General features: G+C 49.5%; 4 protein-coding genes across 8 annotated transcripts in view; 2 read left to right on the top strand and 2 right to left on the bottom strand.

Moving 5' to 3' along the window:
- The window catches only part of LOC123728326 (dystrotelin), an 8,213-nt gene extending 6,918 nt beyond the window's left edge, over positions 1-1,295 (top strand). The window contains exons 4-5 of the mRNA XM_045700394.1: positions 377-873; positions 987-1,295. Coding sequence (XP_045556350.1) covers positions 377-772 — 396 coding nt within the window. The 3' untranslated portion in view covers positions 773-873; positions 987-1,295. The remainder of the gene's footprint in view (positions 1-376; positions 874-986) is intronic.
- On the bottom strand, positions 1,292-6,857 carry LOC106575719 (uncharacterized). 4 transcript variants are annotated; one of them, XM_014152379.2, is made up of 7 exons: positions 6,283-6,857; positions 5,567-5,669; positions 5,404-5,478; positions 4,986-5,037; positions 4,667-4,894; positions 3,313-4,554; positions 1,292-3,194 (listed from the first exon to the last, which is right to left on the bottom strand). In XM_014152379.2, the coding sequence occupies exons 3-7, from the start codon at positions 5,438-5,440 to the stop codon at positions 1,838-1,840; spliced, it is 2,916 nt and encodes a 971-aa protein (XP_014007854.1). In that variant the 5' UTR covers positions 5,441-5,478; positions 5,567-5,669; positions 6,283-6,857; the 3' UTR covers positions 1,292-1,837. The 4 variants fall into 4 exon arrangements, with proteins under 4 accessions (XP_014007854.1, XP_014007852.1, XP_045555244.1 ...); XM_014152377.2 differs by having other exon boundaries at positions 5,404-5,454; XM_045699288.1 differs by having other exon boundaries at positions 5,567-5,666.
- Positions 6,858-7,139: 282 nt separating this feature from the next.
- LOC106575720 (elongation factor 1-beta) lies at positions 7,140-10,346 on the bottom strand. The gene is made up of 6 exons (XM_014152380.2): positions 9,968-10,346; positions 9,206-9,328; positions 8,803-8,920; positions 8,318-8,384; positions 7,921-8,046; positions 7,140-7,568 (listed from the first exon to the last, which is right to left on the bottom strand). The coding sequence occupies exons 1-6, from the start codon at positions 10,045-10,047 to the stop codon at positions 7,414-7,416; spliced, it is 669 nt and encodes a 222-aa protein (XP_014007855.1). The 5' UTR covers positions 10,048-10,346; the 3' UTR covers positions 7,140-7,413.
- Positions 10,347-10,473: 127 nt separating this feature from the next.
- LOC106575725 (NADH-ubiquinone oxidoreductase 75 kDa subunit, mitochondrial) lies at positions 10,474-21,085 on the top strand. 2 transcript variants are annotated; one of them, XM_045699289.1, is made up of 17 exons: positions 10,475-10,756; positions 11,319-11,395; positions 11,516-11,607; positions 11,732-11,998; positions 12,092-12,222; positions 12,754-12,939; positions 13,078-13,212; positions 13,360-13,474; positions 15,120-15,265; positions 16,550-16,678; positions 16,945-17,074; positions 17,361-17,521; positions 17,696-17,850; positions 18,082-18,257; positions 19,128-19,262; positions 19,527-19,599; positions 19,759-21,085. In XM_045699289.1, exons 2-17 carry the CDS (start codon positions 11,323-11,325, stop codon positions 19,848-19,850), a joined length of 2,196 nt encoding a protein of 731 aa, XP_045555245.1. In that variant the 5' UTR covers positions 10,475-10,756; positions 11,319-11,322; the 3' UTR covers positions 19,851-21,085. The 2 variants fall into 2 exon arrangements, with proteins under 2 accessions (XP_045555246.1, XP_045555245.1); XM_045699290.1 differs by lacking the exon at positions 19,759-21,085 and having other exon boundaries at positions 10,474-10,756; positions 19,128-19,344; positions 19,386-19,558.
- Positions 21,086-22,419: the final 1,334 nt, after the last annotated feature.

Genomic DNA, 22,419 nt, shown 5'->3' with positions numbered 1-22,419 from the left:
GATCTCACAGGTAGACACACACACACAACCTCAGACTGCAGGACATGCTCTCACACACACACACACACACACACAACCTCAGACTGCAGGACATACTCTCACAGGTAGACACACACACACAACCTCAGACTGCAGGACATACTCTCACAGGTAGACACACACACACAACCTCAGACTGCAGGACATGCTCTCACACACACACACACACACACACAACCTCAGACTGCAGGACATACTCTCACAGGTAGACACACACACACAACCTCAGACTGCAGGATATGCTCACAGGTAGACACACACACGTGTATGCATGTTCACACACACATCATCTCAGACTACAGGCCTGACTCTAAAATGTCCCTCTTCCTTTCAACAGGCTCTTAGCATGTCAGGGACACATGCTGACGTCATGCCTCATGCTAATGTCATCCCACATGCTAAATACAGGCCAGAGAGAGACATAGCTTGTCCTGTAGAGTCTCAGAGCTCTGCATCTTCCTCTCGATCCAGAGAAAGAGAGGAGGAGGAGGAGAGGGAAGAGGAGGAGAGGGAAGAGAAGGCGAGGGTAGAGGAGGAAGAATGTTACACAGCAAAGATGCAGAGGAATGAGATGAAGACAGAAGATCAGAGAGGTGATGATGATGATGAAGAGGAGGAGCAGACTGACTCAGTCACAGAGACTCACACTCCCACAATGCACGAGAGAATTACCTCTAACCCACAGCCCTGTGATGGGCAGGTCACTGGGCTAATGAAAGACCAGTGTCTCTGAAGAGGAGTATTCTGGGATGTGTAGTTTAGTGGAGGAGCGACTGTGTGAGTTGGTGCAACGACTAATAAGTGAGCTGTCGCTACACACTCACACACATACAGGTGAGTTTACGAATGAGCTCTCTCTAGTTCTACACACTACTACACTTATGTGTGTGTAGTTGTGTGAAGGTGTGTAGTTGTGTGTGTATTAAGGTATGAGTATGTTTGTCCAGACTGCAGACGGGAGTTGGAGTTGTTGGAGGCTGCAGAGGAAGTGGGGGACTCAGTGTGTCATCTCGTCTATGCAGTGAACACACACTCCGTCCCAAACGCACACACTTCATGCCCCATCCTCCTACACAACCACAGGCCAGAGTATGAATCCAGAAGGCTTCTCTAGACTTTGACGCCCGATGACGTGAGTTATTGTGTAAAATCCATACTTTCCTGTGTAATACATATGAAACTTATATTTGTATGAAGTACAGTTGTACTGAAATGATTATGCTCTTTCATTAGAGAAACCTATGACAAAATGTTTTAATTCATGTACATTATTTATTAAATAAACAAGCTTTTGACAAAGTCCTTATAAACGTAAAAAAATATCCTGATTGTAAAAAATTAAACTGAGAACACAACAACCACCATGTCAAAACAGACAGCTTGAAAAACATCCTGCTAACTATTCTGCTGCTGGCTTCTGTGTAAAACATGACCGTATGAGAGAAGGATGGGAAGCAGAGAGAGGAAGAGGTAATCTCTCCTCCACTTCTCTACATTCTCTCTCACCCCATCTCTTCAGAGAGCCAGGGTACATCTCAAAAGATGCTCCTTGTCTCCTCTCCTTCATCTGCACTGAAAGCAGGACAGGAGAAAGCAATGTGGAAACCGTCAAGGACTCAGGTAGAATTGTAATGAAGTGGAGCAGACATAGCTCTTATCATGTGAAGTAGTAACATATGTATCTGCTACATTATGAACATTCACCCTGCTAAACACGCCCATGTTATTTCATGTCAGTGCGTCTGGAGGAAAGGAGACAAGGAAAGGAAGCCACTGTAGACTGTTGAGATGCATCCCGTCATCTCCTCACTCTCCTCCTCAGTGTCCGGGTGGGCAGTGGAACACGGGTTTGTCGGGGGGACGACCGGCGGCTTGGTGTTCTGATGGCCTGTTTCAGAGGGGTGGAAGTGACCCCCCTGGCTGGGCTTTTGGGCCTTGGGAGTTTCTTACTCTCTGCGACCCGTCTCGAGGGCCCTTTCCTGGGCTCGACTGTGGGAGAGAGGTCCTGGGGTGGTGGGGGTTTAGGTGGAGGGCTGATTTGAGGTGGTCGCCCCCTTTTTGAGTTGCGTCTTGCTGGTTGCCGTTCTCCCCTACCACCTCTTGTCCAAGGCCTGTACGGAGAAGAGTGGTCTTTCTCAGGGGTTAGAGGTCGGTCCGTCTTTAACTTCCGTTCCCCTCCTCCTCCTCCTCTCCGCCTCCGCTGCCGGGTCACTTCTGGGTTAGAGTTTGTGTCGGGAGAGAGCGTGCTCAGTAGAAATCGGCTGCTATTGGACAGAGAGGAGCGGCTGAAAGGCGTAGTCACAGATGACCCTGCCTCCGATGAACCCTGACCTTCAGCCCCAAATGACCCCCCTGGCTCTAAGAGTGACCCTGACGCCACACTGTCCCCGCTGCGACCCCTCCTCCTACCCCCCGACCCATCTCTCCCTCCCTCTCCCCCCTGTCTCTCTGTATTGATGTCTGGACTCAGGCTCCTGAACAGTTGTCTGACCACGTGGGCCTGGGGGGGTCTGGGGAGGCCAGAGGAGGAGGGGGTGAGGTTCAAGCCCTTGGGGGGGGTCTTCAGAATGCGGTGGGTGGCAGGGTCATAGTACCTCAAAGGAACCCTTTTGTATTTGACCTTGGCCCCCACGTCGCCTTCACACCCGTCACATGACCTTTTCCTGCCGCGGTTGCCCCTGGCGATAGGTCTGAGGCGGGGCTTGGGGTCAAAGGGAGGGGTTTCGGGGGAGGAGAGGACATAGATCAGGGTGGTTTTGGGCTGCAGGGGGGTCATGATGCGGGAGTAGGAGACAGGCAGGCGGAGAGAGCACAGCCTTGTCTTCACCTCTGGGGTCTTCTCCTGGTCAACGCAGGGGTCCTGACAGGGCAGCGTGAGGATGTCCGGGGATGTGCCTGTCTGGTCCAGTGTTCTCTGTCGGATGGTGGGGATGATGGCTGCTGTAGTCTGTGTCCCGTGACTCACTTTGACCACCTGACACCTGGACGCCAGGCGATAACTCCTAACTTTCCTCCGCCTAAGCACCTCCCTCCCCCTCATGTGGCATTCTGGGTTGTCATCTTCATTGTCATGGTCACCAAGGGGAACCCACCCCCTGTCTTCCATCCCTTCCTTCTGGCCACGCCCCATGTCTCTGCTGCTCCGCTTCCCGTGCCTGTGAATGACATCATCAGAAATATGAACATGAGGAGAGAGAAAAGTAGCCGTTTGGTGGATTTCAATGATGTAGAAATACTCCTGATGAGTCAGGTCAGAATCTGGTCTGTGCGTACCTGGCGAGGGATTCGCTTTTGAAGTAGCAGAGGAACCTTCCTTGTCGGAACTCTCGGACCATGTTCTCCACCTTCTGCTCGTCCTCCAGCAGCACCTGGGTCCACGTCTTCCCCAGGAAGGACACGGGGATGTGGGGGAGTGCTGGGAGAATCTCCTCCACTGTTTGTTCCATTTCTCCCTCTGTCTCCCCCATCCCTGTCTCCCCCGCTGTCCTAGTCTCAGGGTTGAGGGCAGAATCCAGCTGGCTGGTGTACAACTGGTCCTCCATGTTCACCTGTACCTCCATGAGACAGGCCAGGGCCCTGCCCTCCTGCTCCCCACCCTGCCTTAAGCCCACTACCACAGGGATGTCCTTCCTCCACTCCTGCTCCCTCCCAATAGCCACCTGCACAGGGGTATCCCAGTCCTCACTGTCATCCGAACCCACTCCCAGTGAGCCAGGGAGGCTAAGGTGGAAGCTGTCCATATCCCCCCTTGCCTCTCCTCTCTCCCCCCCTGTCCATATGTTGTGGTCCCTCTGGTGGTGTTGTGTGGGACTGCGGCCGTAGCAGTGTCTCTGGATCACCTCCTCTATCGTGTCCCCCTCAGGGTCGGAGTGGTCACTGGAGAACGCCTGCTCCTTCTGGGTCTCCCTCCGCCTCCAGGGGGGCACCCCCGCCCACGCGGCCCAGCCAGTGTTTACCGTCCGGGGCTTGGGGTCTGGGGTCCGGTCCCTCGGCTTGTAGGGAGGCTGGTTCTCTGGTGTTTCCTTGGTTCTCTGGTCCGTTGGGGTAGCACACAACTGTGGAGAAGCGGGGGAGCGGGGAGGATGGATGGAGGAAGAGTTGCTCCCTCTCTCTCTCCGCCGGTTGGTCTTCCTGTGTGCTTTCCGGTGGAGCGGAGGAGGGGTTTGCTTCTGGCTACAAGGTCTCGTGGGGTGTGTTGGTAAGTGGTCCGGGGAAGGTGTGTGTGAGTGAGTCCCTTCCCCAGAACTTGGTCTTATATCCTGGTCTGGAGCAGTTGGGGTTAACCTCTCTGACGCCGCCTTTCCCCCTCTACCTTCTTCTGGTTGGCTGGTCCTTGTTTCCGAGGCAACATCCGCTTCCTGTACGTAAACGAGCTGACAGGAAGAGTCGTCAGAGCTGGGCATGTGCTCTCGGGTTCCGAGCGACGCCCCGTCATCGTCGCTGGCGCAGAGATCCAATAGCTCCTCCCTGGGAACCAGCGGGCTGCTCAGAGACGGCAGGTCAGCGTGGGTGGGGCTTAAGACACACAGAAAGGTAAATCAGAGGAAAGAGACTCGGGCTGACAGAAATAATACTGACAGGGATAGAGAGTTGAGGGTAATGTTAACGGATTGTGTGAGTGCGTTACCGAGGGTCGTTGTAGAGGTGCGGGTGATGCTGGATTACGTCCGACAGGAATCTCTCCATCAGGCTTCCAGAGGGGACGTAGGTGCGAGTGCTATGAACCACCTCCCTGTGTCTGGGGCTTAGGATGTGCTGCTCCACGTTGTTGTAGAGTATCTGGCAGCAGCTGCAGTAGCCCTGTCTGGGGGGAGGAACTCTGGATGGCCCGGGCTGCTCCTCCTCCCTCTCCCCCCTTGAGAAGACAGAGAACACAACACAACTGATGTGGACACAACCAAAACACGATCCCGACAAATAAACCCTGTGGGTGTTTGCTGACTCACCTGCTAACAGTGTCCATCTCCTTCTGTGGATCTGTCTGACCCTGCACTGCATCTGTCAGACAAACAGACAGAACAGAACTTCGTGTATCAGAGATAAGGACGTTCACTCCACAGCTAGCTTAAAATATCGCAAATGGTGCTATCGAATTGGATCCTTTTCTATAGCTGTCAAGCAGGCGGGCGGCCACGTGTTAGTGAGTTACAGGACCCTGGCTCAAACCCAGTCAGAGGCAAGTTCATAGAGGCAGCGCTATATGCTAAGCTAGCACACCGTTTACGCCGTTTATGCTCAGACAACACAAACTTGCATGCACGCTCACAAGCATTTCGCTACACCCGCAATAACATCTGCTAAACACGTGTATGTAACAAATACAATTTGATTAGAGTTGGCTAGTAGTACTTTCTGTCCTCTTACCTTGAGCAGAGGGGGCAGACTGCTCGTCAGCGGGCATTTGGTGTTCTACATCTGAAAACACACACAAAGAGGAGACTAAAATATAAAAGTGTATCCTGTACATATAAAGTTGTGTGGCTTGTTGTGAAATAAATCATATCCAAAACACCAGAAACCAACTCACTCGCTGGGGGAGGAGTCAGGGAAGCTTCAGTCTCAGGCTGGCCAATCACATTATGTCAGATCAGTCTCCCATCTCCAAGGGCAACCTGATTCTGGACCAACTACTGAAGTAGTGACACATGACAATTAAAAGATGCGGCATTTCAGAGGTTATTTGCTTTTCCAGCATTGCCATAAGGATACAACAAAAGTTATCTGGCTAGTTTACAATTCCAATGTTATTGCTTAGGCCTACTGAGATCTGTATTTTGCATGTAGGCTATTTATTCCATGGCGCGTGGGGTGAAATCTGCGGATCGCGCGGAAGTTAAGTGGCTAGACAGCAAGCTCTGCCGTGATTGGTTGGAACGAGGACACGCTCGCCACAGAAAGACAACCTGGCCTTCTGCTCTGTCCTCGATTAGCTTTCTCTAAATAAATCACAATTTCACTTCTACAGTAAGGAGCTAGCTGGATGACTGCAATCTGCAGCACTACTGATATGCAAAATTAATAAACATAAGGTGTCTAGCAAGTAACGTAGTTTTAAAACAGTTGGGAAATAGCTGATCTCGTTATGCTAACTAGCTAGTAGCAGCCTCGCTGACGTTAGCTAGCCATGCTTGCACGGGGAGATGCCGGGACTAACAGCATGCTAGAGAAATATAATACAGCAGAGACTTTTCACGAGGTCGTAAGTTTTCATATCCACACAAATATGCCTTCCCGCCTTTTCACCTGTTTTGTTATTCCATTCGGTTCTGTTCGGCATCCGTATTTTGCTCTTCCCGGAGAAGTGACGTTACTCGGCTTAGCGGACACGAATTCCTACCGGTATCAGAGATTACGGAAGAGGAAGCAAGACATTCTTCTCGCAAATATTTGCTGGTTCATATGTTAGTCAATGAACTATGCAGACCAAACAGATGTCGTATTTGTGTCTATAGGAGGCACCCCGTAAATTGCAACCCCCTAAACACCCCGGAGTTGTGACCGTTTTTCTTCAATGTAAACGGCCCGAGTAAGAGCTTTATTCATCCACCAGCTTTGGTACAGCCATTGAACTATGCGGTGGCAACATTATTCAAAGAGAAGTTACACTGCTGAGTTTCTCACCTCGGGTCCCCGGGTTACTTTAGCGAAACATGTCTAAACCCAATTGTCATCTCCCAAGGTTAAATTGACTAAGGGTAAATCATATTTTGAAATTAGCTATGCCCATCAACTCTTGGTTCATTGCAGGGTGACAGCTTTTAAGCTGCCATGTAACTTCAGGAGACCCAACCAAAGGCACAGAATTTTTATGAATCTGCCACTCGGCTCACCCAGGCATCACTATGGCAAGAAACAAACGTGTTTGAATAACTGTTCTATATAAGGGCTGAAGTAAGTCTTAGAGCTTATACTTTTGTCTGATGGAAGTCAGTTAACCTTTTACGCATTTGTGCATATTACATTTACTGATGATACTCAACACGACCTAAGCCTGCGTTTAGAGTTCACTTGGTGTTTCTCCCCAAAACTACTCTTCTAAATAGAAGACACCCAACAAACCACTTCTATGCTTCCTCTAAGTTGTGTTACCGTTATACAGCTGAAAATACAATATTTATTTATTGAATACATTTCAGCAGTTTAGATGGTACAATGATTCTCTACACAACTTGTTTTAGCAACCAGGAAATGGCAGAGTGACTTAAGCATATTGCACCTTCAGGACCAACAGAGAATGCAATTCACCAGCCGCGTTCTCCCCAAACACCAAAGTCTTTCCTCAAAAGCTACATAAACCAGGCAGTACCACTTGTCAGAATGTAACTAACATTATCCATCTGAAGTGCTCAGTGTCTTCGTTGGTAAGTTTGAGTTTTAGATCTTGTTGAAGGCAGCCACATCCATAGACTGGACGTAGTCCTCAAAGGCTGTAATCTGTTCCTCCAGCTGGTCTGTTCCCACCTTGTCGTCCTCTACCACACACCCGATCTGCAGCTTCTTGATGCCATAGCCCACTGGTACCAGCTTGGCTGAAGGGGGAGAAGGGAACAGATGTCAACAAGTTTTGGTGGAGACATTCTAGCCACGGCACCCAATCAAACAAGAGCAGAGCCCATGACAGATTGAGCAAGATCTACAGAAAAGTGTTTGAGACCAAGCATCCCTGCCTTCTGTGGAGTGCAGACAGACCGGGATAGTAGGAAACAAAGCAGCACTGAACCAGCTGAATTGTAACTTAACCTGCAGCAGTCAATAGTTGCACTGTGCTCATGTTGTTCCCAGTAATGGCTGGAATGAAACCATGGCAGTTCCATTCCAGCCTTTACCATGCGCTGTCAACCTTTCACCAGCCACCACTGTAGTGACACTTCCTGCACTTACACTGTCCCCAAAGCAGGCCGTCCATTGAGATGCTGCGAACACACTCCTCCAGCTTGGCCATGTCCGTCTCATCATCCCACGGTTTCACATCAAGCAGGATCGATGACTTGGCGATGAGTGTGGGCTCTGTGGAAGAGAGATGTGCACACAGACAAACTGACCGTAAGTGTCAAGCCCTCAAAACAACCAAACAATGACCTTGTTGTCTGGCAGTACTCAGATCATAAAAAGGTGTCCATCACAAATCAGCCGAAAGATGGTGTTAGGATCATCATAGAATAGCCAGCTTTCTGAGTGAGGGCACTGTTCTGTCCTTCACAGCGTCACAGGACGTGCACATTGGACTTTTCTAGTCTACATTGCACAAGGTGTGTAATGTTAGCTGTGCATGACGTACTCTTTGACTTCTTGGCGGCGTAAGCTGCGATTCTCTCCTCCTTCAGCTTTTCTGCCTCTGCGTCCTCCTGCAGGGGTGAGAGGTCAAATGTCAGTGGGGTCAGCTAATCGGCCACAACTCAACAGTAGGGGAGACACCGGGGTACTCAAACTAAAAGGTGTAACATCACGAGATCCAACCCACCGTTTGGCTGATCATATAACCCAGTCATAGCTCAGGGGGGACGACAGCACGATAGATTTACAGAGGTCAGCCAACTATGCTTGATGGATTTCCAACAGCCAGCCATGTTCGATTCTACAAATACATTGCCCCCATCTTCATTTATTATATGTCAGCTCACTGAAGACTCCATATAAGACAGTCATTGTCGTAGACCATTTGGGGCCAACATGGATAGCTCTGCGTCTGACATGTCAGATCATTTGAATCAGCTCACCCGCTGAGGACAAAGTTTAATTCAACTCAAACCAGGAAGCAGTCACCTCCTCGTCAGAGCCAAACAGGTCCATGTCATCATCGTCGTCCTTTGAGTCAGCAGCTGTCTTGTCCTCCACCCCGGCAGGACCATAGTGACCCAGGGGCTTCTTTACTCCTGGCAGACTGCAGTGAGGGGAGGGAGACGAGGGGAAGACAGAAGTAGAGGAGAGGACAAAGGGCAGGGAAGAACAGTGAATAGAGAGAGGGTGGGGAGAAGGCAGGGAGGGCAAGTTAACTGATGTACCAATTCATGTATTCACCCATCTTATCTTCATCTATGATCCAGATTCATCAGTACTAAAAGGTTGTGCATCAGGCAATCAGGCGAAAGATGGTGTGAAATCATCACGCAAATCCTAGATCAGTAGCAAAGGGTAACTATTAGCTGGCAATTAGTGCACAACTCACCTTCCCTTCTGGTTCTGGAATGACTTAATATGGTTGTACCAGCGCAGAGCATGGCACAGGACTGTTGAGGGGGCTGAGGAGATTGCATCGAACACAGCCACGTCAGCCTGGGAGGGCACCCACCTGCACAGGGAGGAAAGTTAGAAGTCAGCATGGAATAAAGACAATTGGATCCTAGATCTGTGCCTACAGCACCCCCCCCCCGTTTAGTACCCGAGCCTCACAAAACTTCACTCAAGGTGTCGTTACGAGCTACATAACCATTTTACTTAAATAGCATAAACTTCACATTGTGCACCAAGCTGTACTCCAGGGTTTGCACGGTTAAATCAGGTTTGATAAAACTACAGCAGCAGAACGATAAGGTAACCTAGCCGAGCCATCAGTGCATTTTAATCTCGGCACCGAGAACCTAATCACCAAAATTCGACTTCCCCTCCAATCTAGTACCTTTAGGTGCAGCCGTCCACGTCATTCAAACTAAGTTAGCAGCTAACGTCACGGAAGAGCATTTAACACCATTACCTACTCTGGGTGTGCATAAAACCTAGCCTCGGGTTTGGCGTCTACTTTAAGGAGACACGAGTATAATCACTATGAATTCAAAATCATATCCGTAAAATACTTTGCACGAAGTTCAGAAGGCTAACGTTAGCTAGAAGGTCGCTTACATAGCTAACTTGCCAACTGCGACGCCATCGTCGGTTGGCTGACTAGTTTGATCGATACATAAAACAAAAATGGGTAAAAATGCCTACCAACCCCTCGATGTAGCTCTTGTCGGCTAAAAAGTCGTTGAGGACCTTGAGGCCGCCAGGGGTTTTCAGATCGCCAAAGCCCATTGTTCAAGATGCTTCTAAGCCCTTTACAAGACGTGCAGTGCAGGAAGAGCGAAGGAACGAAGACGGAACACGAGGAGGATTTTATACCAGTGACGGCGCGAACCGTGTGACTCCACCTCCTTGTTCTCTCCTTCCAATGTTATTTTCTTCCATTCTAAAAAATAATGTCACTTTCACCAAACTGCAGCTATAAAATTAGAGATTCTATTATTATTTTGATAGTTTGACGTTTATACAAAAGTCTCACAAAATGCAGCATGCAATCAGCATTCATCGCTCTCGTAACAATACTGTTATAATATGATAAAAAATAAAAATATGGCTTGCTAATGTATTTCAATATATATATATCTATTAAACATCAAAGTGGTTATTTAAACAGTAAAAGCACACAAATCACGAACATATAGGAAAGCATTTCAACCGGAAGCACTAACGTTTTACGGGGTGAACGGGCACATTATAACTCGAAACGTTAAATATTTTTATGATTATAATAGTTTTGAACATATGCATATGTTTTATTATTATGTAAATACCTGTAACTTAATTTTAAATTAAGAAGTATGGGCAAAATGAGCTATTTCTTCCTTTAATATATCGTGGTGAATCGTTCATTTTCGTTGTTGTGACGGAGATTCGCAGTAGGATTGCTAGCAAGTGCATACATAAATCGCTGTTCTGGTCAAGAAGGCCAAATAGCGACAAGGTAAGAATAAAATATCAATACTTCATTCCTATGTGACCATGCCGATTGTATAGTTTACAATCTTTGGATTTAGTAACAGCCAGCCGCTGTAAAATCAGTGCGATGTCCCGTGTCCTTGACTTGTAGTTAGCTAACATTGAACGCTTTAACTTGCTAACCTAGAAAGCATTCAACACCAACTCGAGTGGGGAGAACGTCAACAGCTGGACCAGGGCTAACATTAGAGATAGGGGAGACCGTTAGATGTAACTTAACTGATGTGAACATGGATTCACTCATATGTTGACTGTGTGTGTGTGACAACTTCTAGCAAGGTGACAACTAGCAAGGGTGTCCGATTTTGTTACATCTTGAGTTTACAGCTCGTAACGCAGTTGTCCCTTGCCATAGATCACCGGTAGTGGTGCACATATATGATCATAATTAATCCAACTAATGTCATTTGTTATGACATATGTAACCCATACAGTGAATTACTCTTAGATAAGATAGCTAGAAGTCTTAGCTATAGCCAAAGTAGTCAGTTAGAGATGTTTGACTTCTGCGCTCTGTCTCTTTCTAGCGTCATGTTGCGTTTGCCATCCGTTAGCCGCGCTCTAGCAGGGGCAGCCAAGGGCAGCCTGGCCCCCTCCAACAATGGTAAAGATTGTGTGTGCACCCTCAAGCTACTTGGATACATTCATGTGTTTTGAAGAGAACACTCACATTTCTCTAGGGTTTCTGGTTGCTTTGAAGTGTAATCTGTATCTGTGTTTGCAGTGCGTACCTCAGCGAGAGCTGCCAGTAACATGGTGGAGGTGTTTGTTGATGGGAAACCAGTGGAGGTGCTGCCTGGAACCACCGTGCTGCAGGTAACCTTTGCACTTTGACCTCACCCTGACCCCAATCACCCTGTAGGGTTAAACACTAGCCCTGGTGACAAATTGTGTCTGTGTGTTTTACTGTGACTGACTCATTGTATCTGTGTGTGTTTAGGCCTGTGAGAAGATGGGGGTGCAGATTCCTCGATTCTGCTACCACGAGCGCCTGTCCGTGGCTGGGAACTGCAGAATGTGTCTGGTGGAGATTGAGAAAGCCCCAAAGCTGGCGGCCGCGTGCGCCATGCCAGTGATGAAAGGCTGGAACATCCTGACCAACTCAGAGAAGACCCGCAAGGCCAGAGAGGGAGTGATGGAGTTCCTGCTGGCTAACCACCCTCTGGACTGCCCCATCTGTGACCAGGGAGGAGAGTGTGACCTTCAGGTAAACACACACACTCTGGATGTGTAAATGCACACACACACACACACACGCACACACTGACTGTTGTGTTTTTGGGTTTGTTTTGTGTCTCAGGACCAGTCCATGCAGTTTGGTTCAGACCGCAGTCGTTTCTCTGAGGACAAGCGGGCTGTGGAGGATAAGAACATTGGACCACTCATCAAAACAATCATGACCCGCTGCATCCAGTGCACACGCTGCATCCGGTGAGTACTATGCTCAGTATGTCCCTCTCAGCCACTTTCTTCTCTTTGTTTGTCCTTCTCAGCCACCGTACTCCTCACTCTTTCTCACTCCCTTCACTTGTTTAAAATATATATATATACTACCATTCAAAAGTTTGGGGTCACTTAGAAATGTCCTTGTTTTTGAAAGAAAAGCTATTTTTTTGTCCATTAAAATAACATATTGATCAGAAATACAGTGTAGACATTGTTAATGTTGTAAATGACGATTGTAGCTGGAAACTGCAGATTTCTTTATGGAATATCTACATAGGCGTACAGAGGCCCATTACCAGCAACCATCACTCCTGTGTTCCAATGGCACATTGTGTTAGCAAATCCAAGTTTCTCTCTGCTCTGAGTGTCCTTCTCAGCCAGCGTACTCATATTTCCACTCTGTATACATTCTAATGCTAGGCCTTTGTGCCCAAATGCCAGTTTTGCCAGTGAGATTGCAGGCCATGGGGTGGTATTGATCATTTGATTTGATTGTTGTTTTCTTCCCTATGCCAGTTTTGCCAGTGAGATTGCAGGTGTAGAGGACCTGGGTACCACAGGCAGAGGGAACAACATGCAGGTGGGGACGTACGTGGAGAAGATGTTCATGTCCGAGATGTCAGGAAACGTCATCGACATCTGTCCCGTAGGAGCCCTCACCTCCAAACCATACGCCTTCACCTCACGACCCTGGGAGACCAGGTACTGTGCGTGTGTTAATATATCAAGTGTGTGTTTGTAAAAAGGAAGATGAATCTACACTCTAGATCTAGTATATAGACATGATAGAGGTGTAGGCAGTACCATTGTTATGTGTGTAACCTTGCTGTGTGTTTGCAGGAAGACTGAGTCTATAGATGTGTTGGATGCAGTAGGCAGTAACATCATTGTGAGTACGCGAGGTGGAGAGGTGATGAGGGTTCTGCCCCGCCTGAACGAAGACATCAACGAGGAGTGGATCTCAGACAAGACCAGGTGAGACACAGAACCTGCCCACACCTGGCCCTAACCACACCCATTACCTGTCTATCACCCTGCTACCAGCTGGGACTTCAATCAATATATGTATATAACGTATGTGTGTGTTCATACTGTGTCTACCATGTGTGTGTGTGTGTGTAGGTTTGCGTATGACGGTCTGAAGCGCCAGAGGCTGACCCAGCCTATGGTGAAGGACGCGTCAGGACAGCTGGTCCCCACATCCTGGGAAGACGTACTCACACGCGTGGCCGGAGCAGTAAGTCTATGTGTAGTGTCTGTCACTGATGTCTGTCGCTCAACAGATATGTTGGACACTATAGGCAATGACATTGTTTTCAGTCTGTCTGTAGGAAGATATGAAGTGGTGTCTGTAATCTTTATGTCTTTATAAAAAGTTAGTATATACAGTGCATTCCAAAGTATTCAGACCCCTTGACTTTTCCCACCTTTTGTTACGTTACAGCCTTATTCTAAAGCTGATTAAATTGCCCCCCCCCCCTCAATCTACACACAATACCCCATAATGACAAAGCATAAACAGGTTTTTAGAAATGTTTGCAAATGTATTAAAAACAAACATATCACATTTACATAAGTATTCAGACCCTTTACTCAGTACTTTGTTGAAACACCTTTGGAAGTGATTACAGCCTTGAGTCTTCTTGGGTATGACGCTACAAGCTTGGCACACCTATATTTGGGAAGTTTTTCCCCTTCTCTGCAGATACTCTCAAGCTCCGTCAGGTTGGATGGGGTGTGTCGCTGCACAGATATTTTCAGGTCTCTACAGAGACGTTTGATTGGGTTCAAGTCCAGGCTCTGGCTGGGCCACCCAAGGACATTGAGACTTGTCCCGAAGCCACTCCTGCGTTGTCTTGGCTGTGTGTTTAGGGTTGTTGTCCTGTTGGAAGGTGAACCTTCGCCCCAGTCTGAGGTCCTGAGCGCTCTGGAGCAGGTTTTCATCAAAGATCTCTCTGTACTTTGCTTTGTTCATCTCCATTCAGGCCAAAGAGTTCAATCTTGGTTTCGTCAGACCAGAGAATCTTGATTCTCGTGGTCTGAGAGTCCTTTAGGTATCTTTTGGCAAACTCCAAGCTGGCTGTCATGTGCCATTTACTGAGGAGTGGCTTCCGTCTGGGTACTCTACTATAAAGGCCTGATTGGCGGAGTGCTGCAGAGATGGTTGTACTTCTCCACAGAGGAACTCTAGAGGTCTGTCAGAGTGACCATTGGGTTGTTTGCCACCTCCCTGACTAAGGCCCTTCTCCCCTGATTGCTCAGTTTGGCCGGGCGGCCAGATCTAGGAAGAGTCTTGGTGGTTCCAAATGTTTTCCATTTAAGATTGACGGAGGCCACTGTGTTCTTGGGGACCTTCAATGCTGCAGAATTGTTTTGGTACCCTCCCCTAGATCTGTGCCTCGACACAATCCTGTCTCGGAGCTCTAAAGACAATTATTTCGACCTCATGGCTTGGTTTTTGCTCTGACATGCACTGTCAACTGTGGGACCTTGTATAGACAGGTGTGTACCTTTCCAAATCATGTCCAATCAATTGAATTTACCACAGGTGGACTCCAATCAAGTTGTAGAAACATCTCAAGGACGATCAATGGAAACAGGATGCACCTGAGCTCAATTTTGAGTCTCATAGCAAAGGGTCTGAATACTTATGTAAATAGGTATTTCTGTTTTAGTTTTGGAAAATACATTTCATAACATTTCTATAAACCTGTTTTCGCTTTGTCATTATGGGGTATTGTGTGTAGCTTGAGGAAGTACATTAATTTAATCCATTTTAGAATGAGGCTGTAACGTAACAAAATGAAGGGGTCTGAATACTTTACGAATGCACTGTATGTATGTTTAGGTATCATGTGTGTAATGTGTGGGTGTGTGTATAGTTGCAGGGAGCCCAGGGCAGTGACGTGGCAGCCATAGCTGGAGGCATGGTGGATGCAGAGGCTCTGGTGTCTCTGAAGGACCTGCTCAACAGACTGAACAGTGACAACCTCTGTACTGAGGAGGTCTTCCCTGATGCTGGGGCTGGGTGAGTCAGGGTGGGGGTCTTCCCTGATGCTGGGGCTGGGTGAGTCAGGTTGGGGGTCTTCCCTGATGCTGGGGCTGGGTGAGTCAGGGTGGGGGTCTTCCCTGATGCTGGGGCTGGGTGAGTCAGGTTGGGGGTCTTCCCTGATGCTGGGGCTGGGTGAGTCAGGTTGGGGGTCTTCCCTGATGCTGGGGCTGGGTGAGTCAGGGTGGGGGTCTTCCCTGATGCTGGGGCTGGGTGAGTCAGGTTGGGGGTCTTCCCTGATGCTGGGGCTGGGTGAGTCAGGTTGGGGGTCTTCCCTGATGCTGGGGCTGGGTGAGTCAGGGTGGAGGTCTTCCCTGATGCTGGGGCTGGGTGAGTCAGGGTGGGGGTCTTCCCTGATGCTGGGGCTGGGTGAGTCAGGGTGGGGGTCTTCCCTGATGCTGGGGCTGGGTGAGTCAGGGTGGGGGTCTTCCCTGATGCTGGGGCTGGGTGAGTCAGGGTGGGGGTCTTCCCTGATGGCTGGGTGAGTCAGGGTGGGGGTCTTCCCTGATGCTGGGTGAGTCAGGGTGGGGGTCTTCACTGATGCTGGGGCTGGGTGAGTCAGGGTGGGGGTCTTCCCTGATGCTGGGGCTGGGTGAGTCAGGTTGGGGGTCTTCCCTGATGCTGGGGCTGGGTGAGTCAGGTTGGAGGGTCTTCCCTGATGCTGGGGCTGGGTGAGTCAGGGTGGAGGTCTTCCCTGATGCTGGGGCTGGGTGAGTCAGGGTGGAGGTCTTCCCTGATGCTGGGGCTGGGTGAGTCAGGGTGGAGGTCTTCCCTGATGCTGGGGCTGGGTGAGTCAGGGTGGGGGGTCTTCCCTGATTGGGCTGGGTGAGTCAGGTTGGGGGTCTTCCCTGATGCTGGGTGAGTCAGGGTGGAGGTCTTCCCTGATGCTGGGGCTGGGTGAGTCAGGTTGGGGGTCTTCCCTGATGCTGGGGCTGGGTGAGTCAGGGTGGAGGTCTTCCCTGATGCTGGGGCTGGGTGAGTCAGGGTGGAGGTCTTCCCTGCCACTGGGGCTGGTTACATCAGGGAGGGAGGGGGGAAAGGCTGGGGGAGCGGGAAGAGTTAGTGGGGAGGGAGGGGAAGAATAAGGGTGTGGGAGTAAGGTGTGAGTAGTGGGGGAGAGAAGGGGAAGGAGTTAGTGGGAGTGAGTGTTGTATGTTGTGTCATGGTTAGATTATTAATAATAGTTTGTATTATGTTTAGTAATGGTATGTTATTAAAAGGTTGGCTCATGGTTAGTAAAAGGTTGTATTGTGGTTTGCGTAGCTCTGACCTGCGTTCCAACTACCTGCTGAACTCTCGGATCAGTGGCATTGAGGAAGCTGACCTGCTGCTACTTATAGGAACCAACCCTCGCTACGAGGCCCCACTCTTCAATGCACGCGTCCGCAAGAGGTACACAAACACACACACATCTAAACTCACTCAAACACACACACACCTAAACATGGGCTACACACACACACACACACACACACACACACACACACACACACACACCAATCCTTGCTGTGAGGTCCCACTTTCTGCAACAGATGTATCCAAAAGTGCAACCTGCACAAACACACACACACATCAATTAGATGTCTGCAGCACTCACACACACACACACACCAACCTGCAGTAGGAAGCCTCCCTCACCATCTCCCCTCCCCTCTCAGCTGGTTGCATAATGAGTTGAAGGTGTCTGTGGTGGGGAGCAGTGTGGATCTGAGTTACACTTACGACCACCTGGGAGAGTCCACTCAGGTGCTGCAGGACATCGCTAACGGAACACACCCCTTCTGCCAGGTAACCACGGCCACCACAGACCGGGAAGGGATTGGCGGGGGTGGGGGGGGGCAGTTGGCGGGAGCGGGGGTTGTATTGTTGTTGATAGAAATGTTGTAACCAACATTGTTACAGATAGGAATGACATGATTGGTCATTCTGCATGACAGAGAAGCACGTCTGTTCTAGAATCTAGTCAATGTATCTGCCTTCCATAATGGTGTGTACTACTGGACGTGATCCAGCTCTGTTTGTGGTTATGCAATGCCCTAACCTTCTCTCTCTCTCTCTCTCCTCTTCTCTCCAGGTGCTCGCGCAGGCCAAGCGGCCGGTAGTGGTGGTGGGCAGTGCCTCTCTTCAGAGGGAGGATGGAGGAGCCATCTTGAGCTCTGTGCAAACCATCGCCCAGAATGCCAGGGCCAGCAGCGGAGTGGAGGAGGGCTGGAAGGTCCTCAACGTGCTGCACAGGTTAGCATGCTAAAGCTATCTCTGGCCTAACTTCTAGTCGCATTTAGCATCCAGCTATTACTAGCATTTAGTATATAGCTAATATTAGCATCTAGCTTTTACTAGCATTTAGCATACAGCTAACAACTTAGTCTATCCCTACTAGCGCCCAATCATCTTTTTGTCTATCTGCAGGGTAGCCAGTCAGGTGGCAGCCCTGGACCTGGGCTACAAGGCGGGGGTGGAGTCTATCCGTAAAGCCCCGCCCAAGGTTCTGTTCCTGCTAGGAGCTGACGGAGAATGCATCACCAGACAGGACCTGCCTAAAGACTGCATGATCATCTACCAGGGTACACACCTATCTACACACACACACAGGACAGCATGATCATCTACCAGGGTACACACCTATCTACACACACACAGGACAGCATGATCATCTACCAGGGTACACACCTATCTACACACACACAGGACAGCATGTTCATTTATCAGGGTAGAACAGCCAGTGCACTTCCCATAACACACAGAATTGTCATGCTATATACAGCATATGTATGGTATGTGTGTATCGTTGCCAGGTCACCATGGAGACGTGGGTGCCACCATGGCTGACGTCATCCTGCCCGGCGCGGCGTACACGGAGAAGAACGGAACATACGTCAACACAGAGGGGAGGAGTCAACAGACACGCGTGGCCGTCACCGCGCCCGGCATGGCCAGGGAGGACTGGAAGATCATCAGAGCCATCTCCGAGGTACACACACACACCCATATACATTTGTTGAAGACGGTGTGTGTGTGTGTGTGTGTGTGTGTGTGTGTGTGTGTGTGTGTGTGTGTGTGTGTGTGTGTGTGTGTGTGTGTGTGTGTGTGTGTGTGGTTGTATATGTAACTGTGTGTGTGTGTGGTTGTATATGTAACTGTGTGTGTGTGTGTGTGGTTGTATATGTAACTGTGTGTGTGTGTGTGTGTGTGTGGTTGTATATGTAACTGTGTGTGTGTGTGTGTGTGTGTGGTTGTATATGTAACTGTGTGTGTGTGTGTGTGGTTGTATATGTAACGTGTGTGTGTGTGTGTGTGGTTGTATATGTAACTGTGTGTGTGTGTGTGTGTGTGGTTGTATATGTAACTGTGTGTGTGTGTGTGTGTGTGGTTGTATATGTAACTGTGTGTGTGTGTGTGTGTGTGGTTGTATATGTAACTGTGTGTGTGTGTGTGTGTGTGGTTGTATATGTAACTGTGTGTGTGTGTGTGTGTGGTTGTATATGTAACTGTGTGTGTGTGGTTGTATATGTAACTGTGTGTGTGTGTGTGGTTGTATATGTAACTGTGTGTGTGTGTGTGTGTGTGTGGTTGTATATGTAACTGTGTGTGTGTGTGTGTGTGTGTGTGTGTGTGGTTGTATATGTAACTGTGTGTGTGTGGTTGTATATGTAACTGTGTGTGTGTGTGGTTGTATATGTAACTGTGTGTGTGTGTGTGGTTGTATATGTAACTGTGTGTGTGTGTGGTTGTATATGTAACTGTGTGTGTGGTTGTATATGTAACTGTGTGTGTGTGTGTGTGTGGTTGTATATGTAACTGTGTGTGTGTGTGGTTGTATATGTAACTGTGTGTGTTGCAGCTGGCGGGGCTGACTCTGCCCTATGACTCTGTGGATGAGGTGAGGGGTCGGCTGGCCGAGGTTTCTCCTAACCTGGTCCGCTACGACGACGTTGAGGAAGCCAACTACTTTAAACAGGCCAACCAACTCTCACAGGTAACCCTTAACCTTTTACCCCTAACCTCAAACTCTCACAGGTAACCCTTAACCTTTTACCCCTAACCTCAAACTCTCACAGGTAACCCTTAACCTTTTACCCCTAACCTCAAACTCTCACAGGTCAGGACATAACCTTGAACATTCCACCCCTTAACTGACTTTTCTTTACGATCAGCTGTTATGAAATCATAAATGGAGACTGGTCTTTGGAAATTGAGAGCATACTCAACCGTCCTTTATTTCTCTCTCCGTCTCTCTCAGGCTGTGAATCAGACTCTTCTAGCAAATCCTCTCGTCTCTCCTCAGCTGACAGCTAAAGACTTCTATATGACAGGTATGTATAATGTGTCATAGCACAGCTGTGAATGTGTTTGTCAGACTGATGAGAGGGTGGAATGCACATGGATAACTGGTGGGATCCTTTCGTCACTTGTGTGAGGGTGTGTGTGTGTGTGTGTGTGTGTGTGTAACATTCTCTCTCTCTCTCCAATAGATCCCATTAGCAGAGCGTCTCAGACCATGGCCAAGTGTGTGAAGGCCGTCACAGAGGGAGCTGACGCCGTCGATGAACCATCCATCTGCTGAACTCATACGCACACACTCAGACAGCCCAACGACGCACACACTCAGACAGCCCAACGACGCACACACTCAGACAGCCCAACGACGCACACACTCAGACAGCCCAACGACGCACACACTCAGACAGCCCAACGACGCACACACTCAGACAGCCCAACGACGCACACACTCAGACAGCCCAACGACGCACACACTCAGACAGCCCAACGACGCACACACTCAGACAGCCCAACGACGCACACACTCAGACAGCCCAACGACGCACACACGTCAGACAGCCCATACGACGCACACACTCAGACAGCCCATACGACGCACACACTCAGACAGCCCATACGACGCACACAGTCAGACAGCCCAACAACGCACACACAGTCAGACAGCCCATACCGCACACACAGTCAGACAGCCCATACCGCACACAGTCAGACAGCCCATACCGCACACAGTCAGACAGCCCATACCGCACACAGTCAGACAGCCCATACCGCACACAGTCAGACAGCCCATACCGCACACAGTCAGACAGCCCATACCGCACACACAGTCAGACAGCCCATACCGCACACACAGTCAGACAGCCCAAAACGCACACACAGTCAGACAGCCCAAAACGCACACACACTCAGACAGCCCAAAACGCACACACACTCAGACAGCCCAAAACGCACACACACTCAGACAGCCCAAAACGCACACACACTCAGACAGCCCAAAACGCACACACACTCAGACAGCCCAAAACGCACACACACTCAGACAGCCCAAAACGCACACACACTCAGACAGCCCAAAACGCACACACACTCAGACAGCCCAAAACGCACACACAGTCAGACAGCCCAAAACGCACACACAGTCAGACAGCCCAAAACGCACACACAGTCAGACAGCCCATACCGCACACAGTCAGACAGCCCATAACGCACACAGTCAGACAGCCCAAACCGCACACAGTCAGACAGCCCAAACCGCACACAGTCAGACAGCCCATACCGCACACACAGTCAGACAGCCCAAAACGCACACACAGTCAGACAGCCCAAAACGCACACACAGTCAGACAGCCCAAAACGCACACACACTCAGACAGCCCAAAACGCACACACACAGTGATGGCGCTCTCCTTTATTTAACTTGTTTTTTGCTGATTGCTGTAAAGATGTTCGAGGGAAGAGGCTTTAAAGAAAGCTGAAAATGAAACTGTACTCTGATTATGAATAAAATCTTATCCTGTAGCACTCTGTCCTTGTGTTATTGCCCTCATGAGGTCATCTCCAACACCACTGTTTGTCCTCTGTTCCACACATAACAGTTTTCTGCCTTGTTTCTACTTTGTGGAGTTGTAGCCAACACAGAGTGACGTCAACAGAGATGTTCTGTTCTAAACCTGTCAGACATCAATTTCATTCAGACTCCTGTCTTGAACTTCCCTAAGACGTATTTTAGGGTGTGGAGAGCTAATGCCAGGACAGGTCAAATGTTCTCCTGTAGTGCCAGACGTGTGTGGAACGGTATCGTAGGTGCCTGCTGTTATGTCCTCTCCCCAGGGGTGATAATAGACGGGGCTGGCGACCAGCGAGAGGAGTCTGTTCACGTGGCGCAGATTGCGATTTGTGTGCTGGGGCTCGCTGTGCTGTTCAGTGTGTTCTGCCTGGGCTATGACCTCATCACAAGGACCGAGAGCGTGGTCACCTTGCTGACCTCCAAAGATGCCATGTTGGAGGTGTACTACAGTAGTGCTGGACCCAACAGAGTGGAGAGAGTAGGAGACAGGGATAAGCTGTGGAGGAGAGAGTAGGAGACAGAGAGAAGCTGTGGAGGAGAGGGTAGGAGGCAGAGATAAGCTGTGGAGGAGAGAGTAGGAGGCAGAGAGAAGCTGTGGAGGAGAGGGTAGGAGACAGATAAGCTGTGGAGGAGAGAGTAGGAGACAGAGAGAAGCTGTGGAGGAGAGAGTAGGAGACAGGGATAAGCTGTGGAGGAGAGAGTAGGAGGCAGAGAGAAGCTGTGGAGGAGAGAGTAGGAGACAGGGATAAGCTGTGGAGGAGAGAGTAGGAGACAGAGAGAAGCTGTGGAGGAGAGAGTAGGAGACGGGGATAAGCTGTGGAGGAGAGAGTAGGAGGCAGAGAGAAGCTGTGGAGGAGAGGGTAGGAGACAGATAAGCTGTGGAGGAGAGAGTAGGAGACAGAGAGAAGCTGTGGAGGAGAGAGTAGGAGACAGGGATAAGCTGTGGAGGAGAGAGTAGGAGGCAGAGAGAAGCTGTGGAGGAGAGAGTAGGAGACAGGGATAAGCTGTGGAGGAGAGAGTAGGAGACAGAGAGAAGCTGTGGAGGAGAGAGTAGGAGACGGGGATAAGCTGTGGAGGAGAGAGGAGGAGACAGGGATAAGCTGTGGAGGAGAGAGTAGGAGACAGGGATAAGCTGTGGAGGAGAGAGTAGGAGACAGGGATAAGCTGTGGAGGAGAGAGTAGGAGGCAGAGAGAAGGAGAGAGTAGGAGACAGGGATAAGCTGTGGAGGAGAGAGTAGGAGACAGAGAGAAGCTGTGGAGGAGAGAGTAGGAGACAGGGATAAGC

The sequence above is a fragment of the Salmo salar genome, chromosome ssa17, assembly GCF_905237065.1.
Source record: "Salmo salar chromosome ssa17, Ssal_v3.1, whole genome shotgun sequence".
Lineage (NCBI taxonomy): Eukaryota > Metazoa > Chordata > Actinopteri > Salmoniformes > Salmonidae > Salmo > Salmo salar.
The sequence above is the reverse complement of the archived record's forward strand: the minus strand, read 5'-3'. Positions and strand labels throughout refer to the sequence as shown.

What these genes read in the sequence shown, in the direction of transcription:
- LOC106575719 (XM_014152379.2), bottom strand. Translation starts at nt 5,440, where the DNA reads ATGCCCGCTGACGAGCAGTCTGCCCCCTCTGCTCAAG. An exon ending in GTCTGCCCCCTCTGCTCAAG is followed by an intron (nt 5,038 to 5,403) that starts GTAAGAGGACAG and finishes TTTGTCTGACAG; the next exon opens with ATGCAGTGCAGGGTCAGACA. An exon ending in GAGATGGACACTGTTAGCAG is followed by an intron (nt 4,895 to 4,985) that starts GTGAGTCAGCAA and finishes TGTCTTCTCAAG; the next exon opens with GGGGGAGAGGGAGGAGGAGC.
- LOC106575720 (XM_014152380.2), bottom strand. Translation starts at nt 10,047, where the DNA reads ATGGGCTTTGGCGATCTGAAAACCCCTGGCGGCCTCAAGGTCCTCAAC. An exon ending in GACAAGAGCTACATCGAGGG is followed by an intron (nt 9,329 to 9,967) that starts GTTGGTAGGCAT and finishes CTCCCTGTGCAG; the next exon opens with GTGGGTGCCCTCCCAGGCTG. An exon ending in TTCCAGAACCAGAAGGGAAG is followed by an intron (nt 8,921 to 9,205) that starts GTGAGTTGTGCA and finishes CCCTCACTGCAG; the next exon opens with TCTGCCAGGAGTAAAGAAGC.
- LOC106575725 (XM_045699289.1), top strand. Translation starts at nt 11,323, where the DNA reads ATGTTGCGTTTGCCATCCGTTAGCCGCGCTCTAGCAGGGGCAGCCAAG. An exon ending in CTGGAACCACCGTGCTGCAG is followed by an intron (nt 11,608 to 11,731) that starts GTAACCTTTGCA and finishes GTGTGTGTTTAG; the next exon opens with GCCTGTGAGAAGATGGGGGT. An exon ending in GAGGAGAGTGTGACCTTCAG is followed by an intron (nt 11,999 to 12,091) that starts GTAAACACACAC and finishes TTTGTGTCTCAG; the next exon opens with GACCAGTCCATGCAGTTTGG.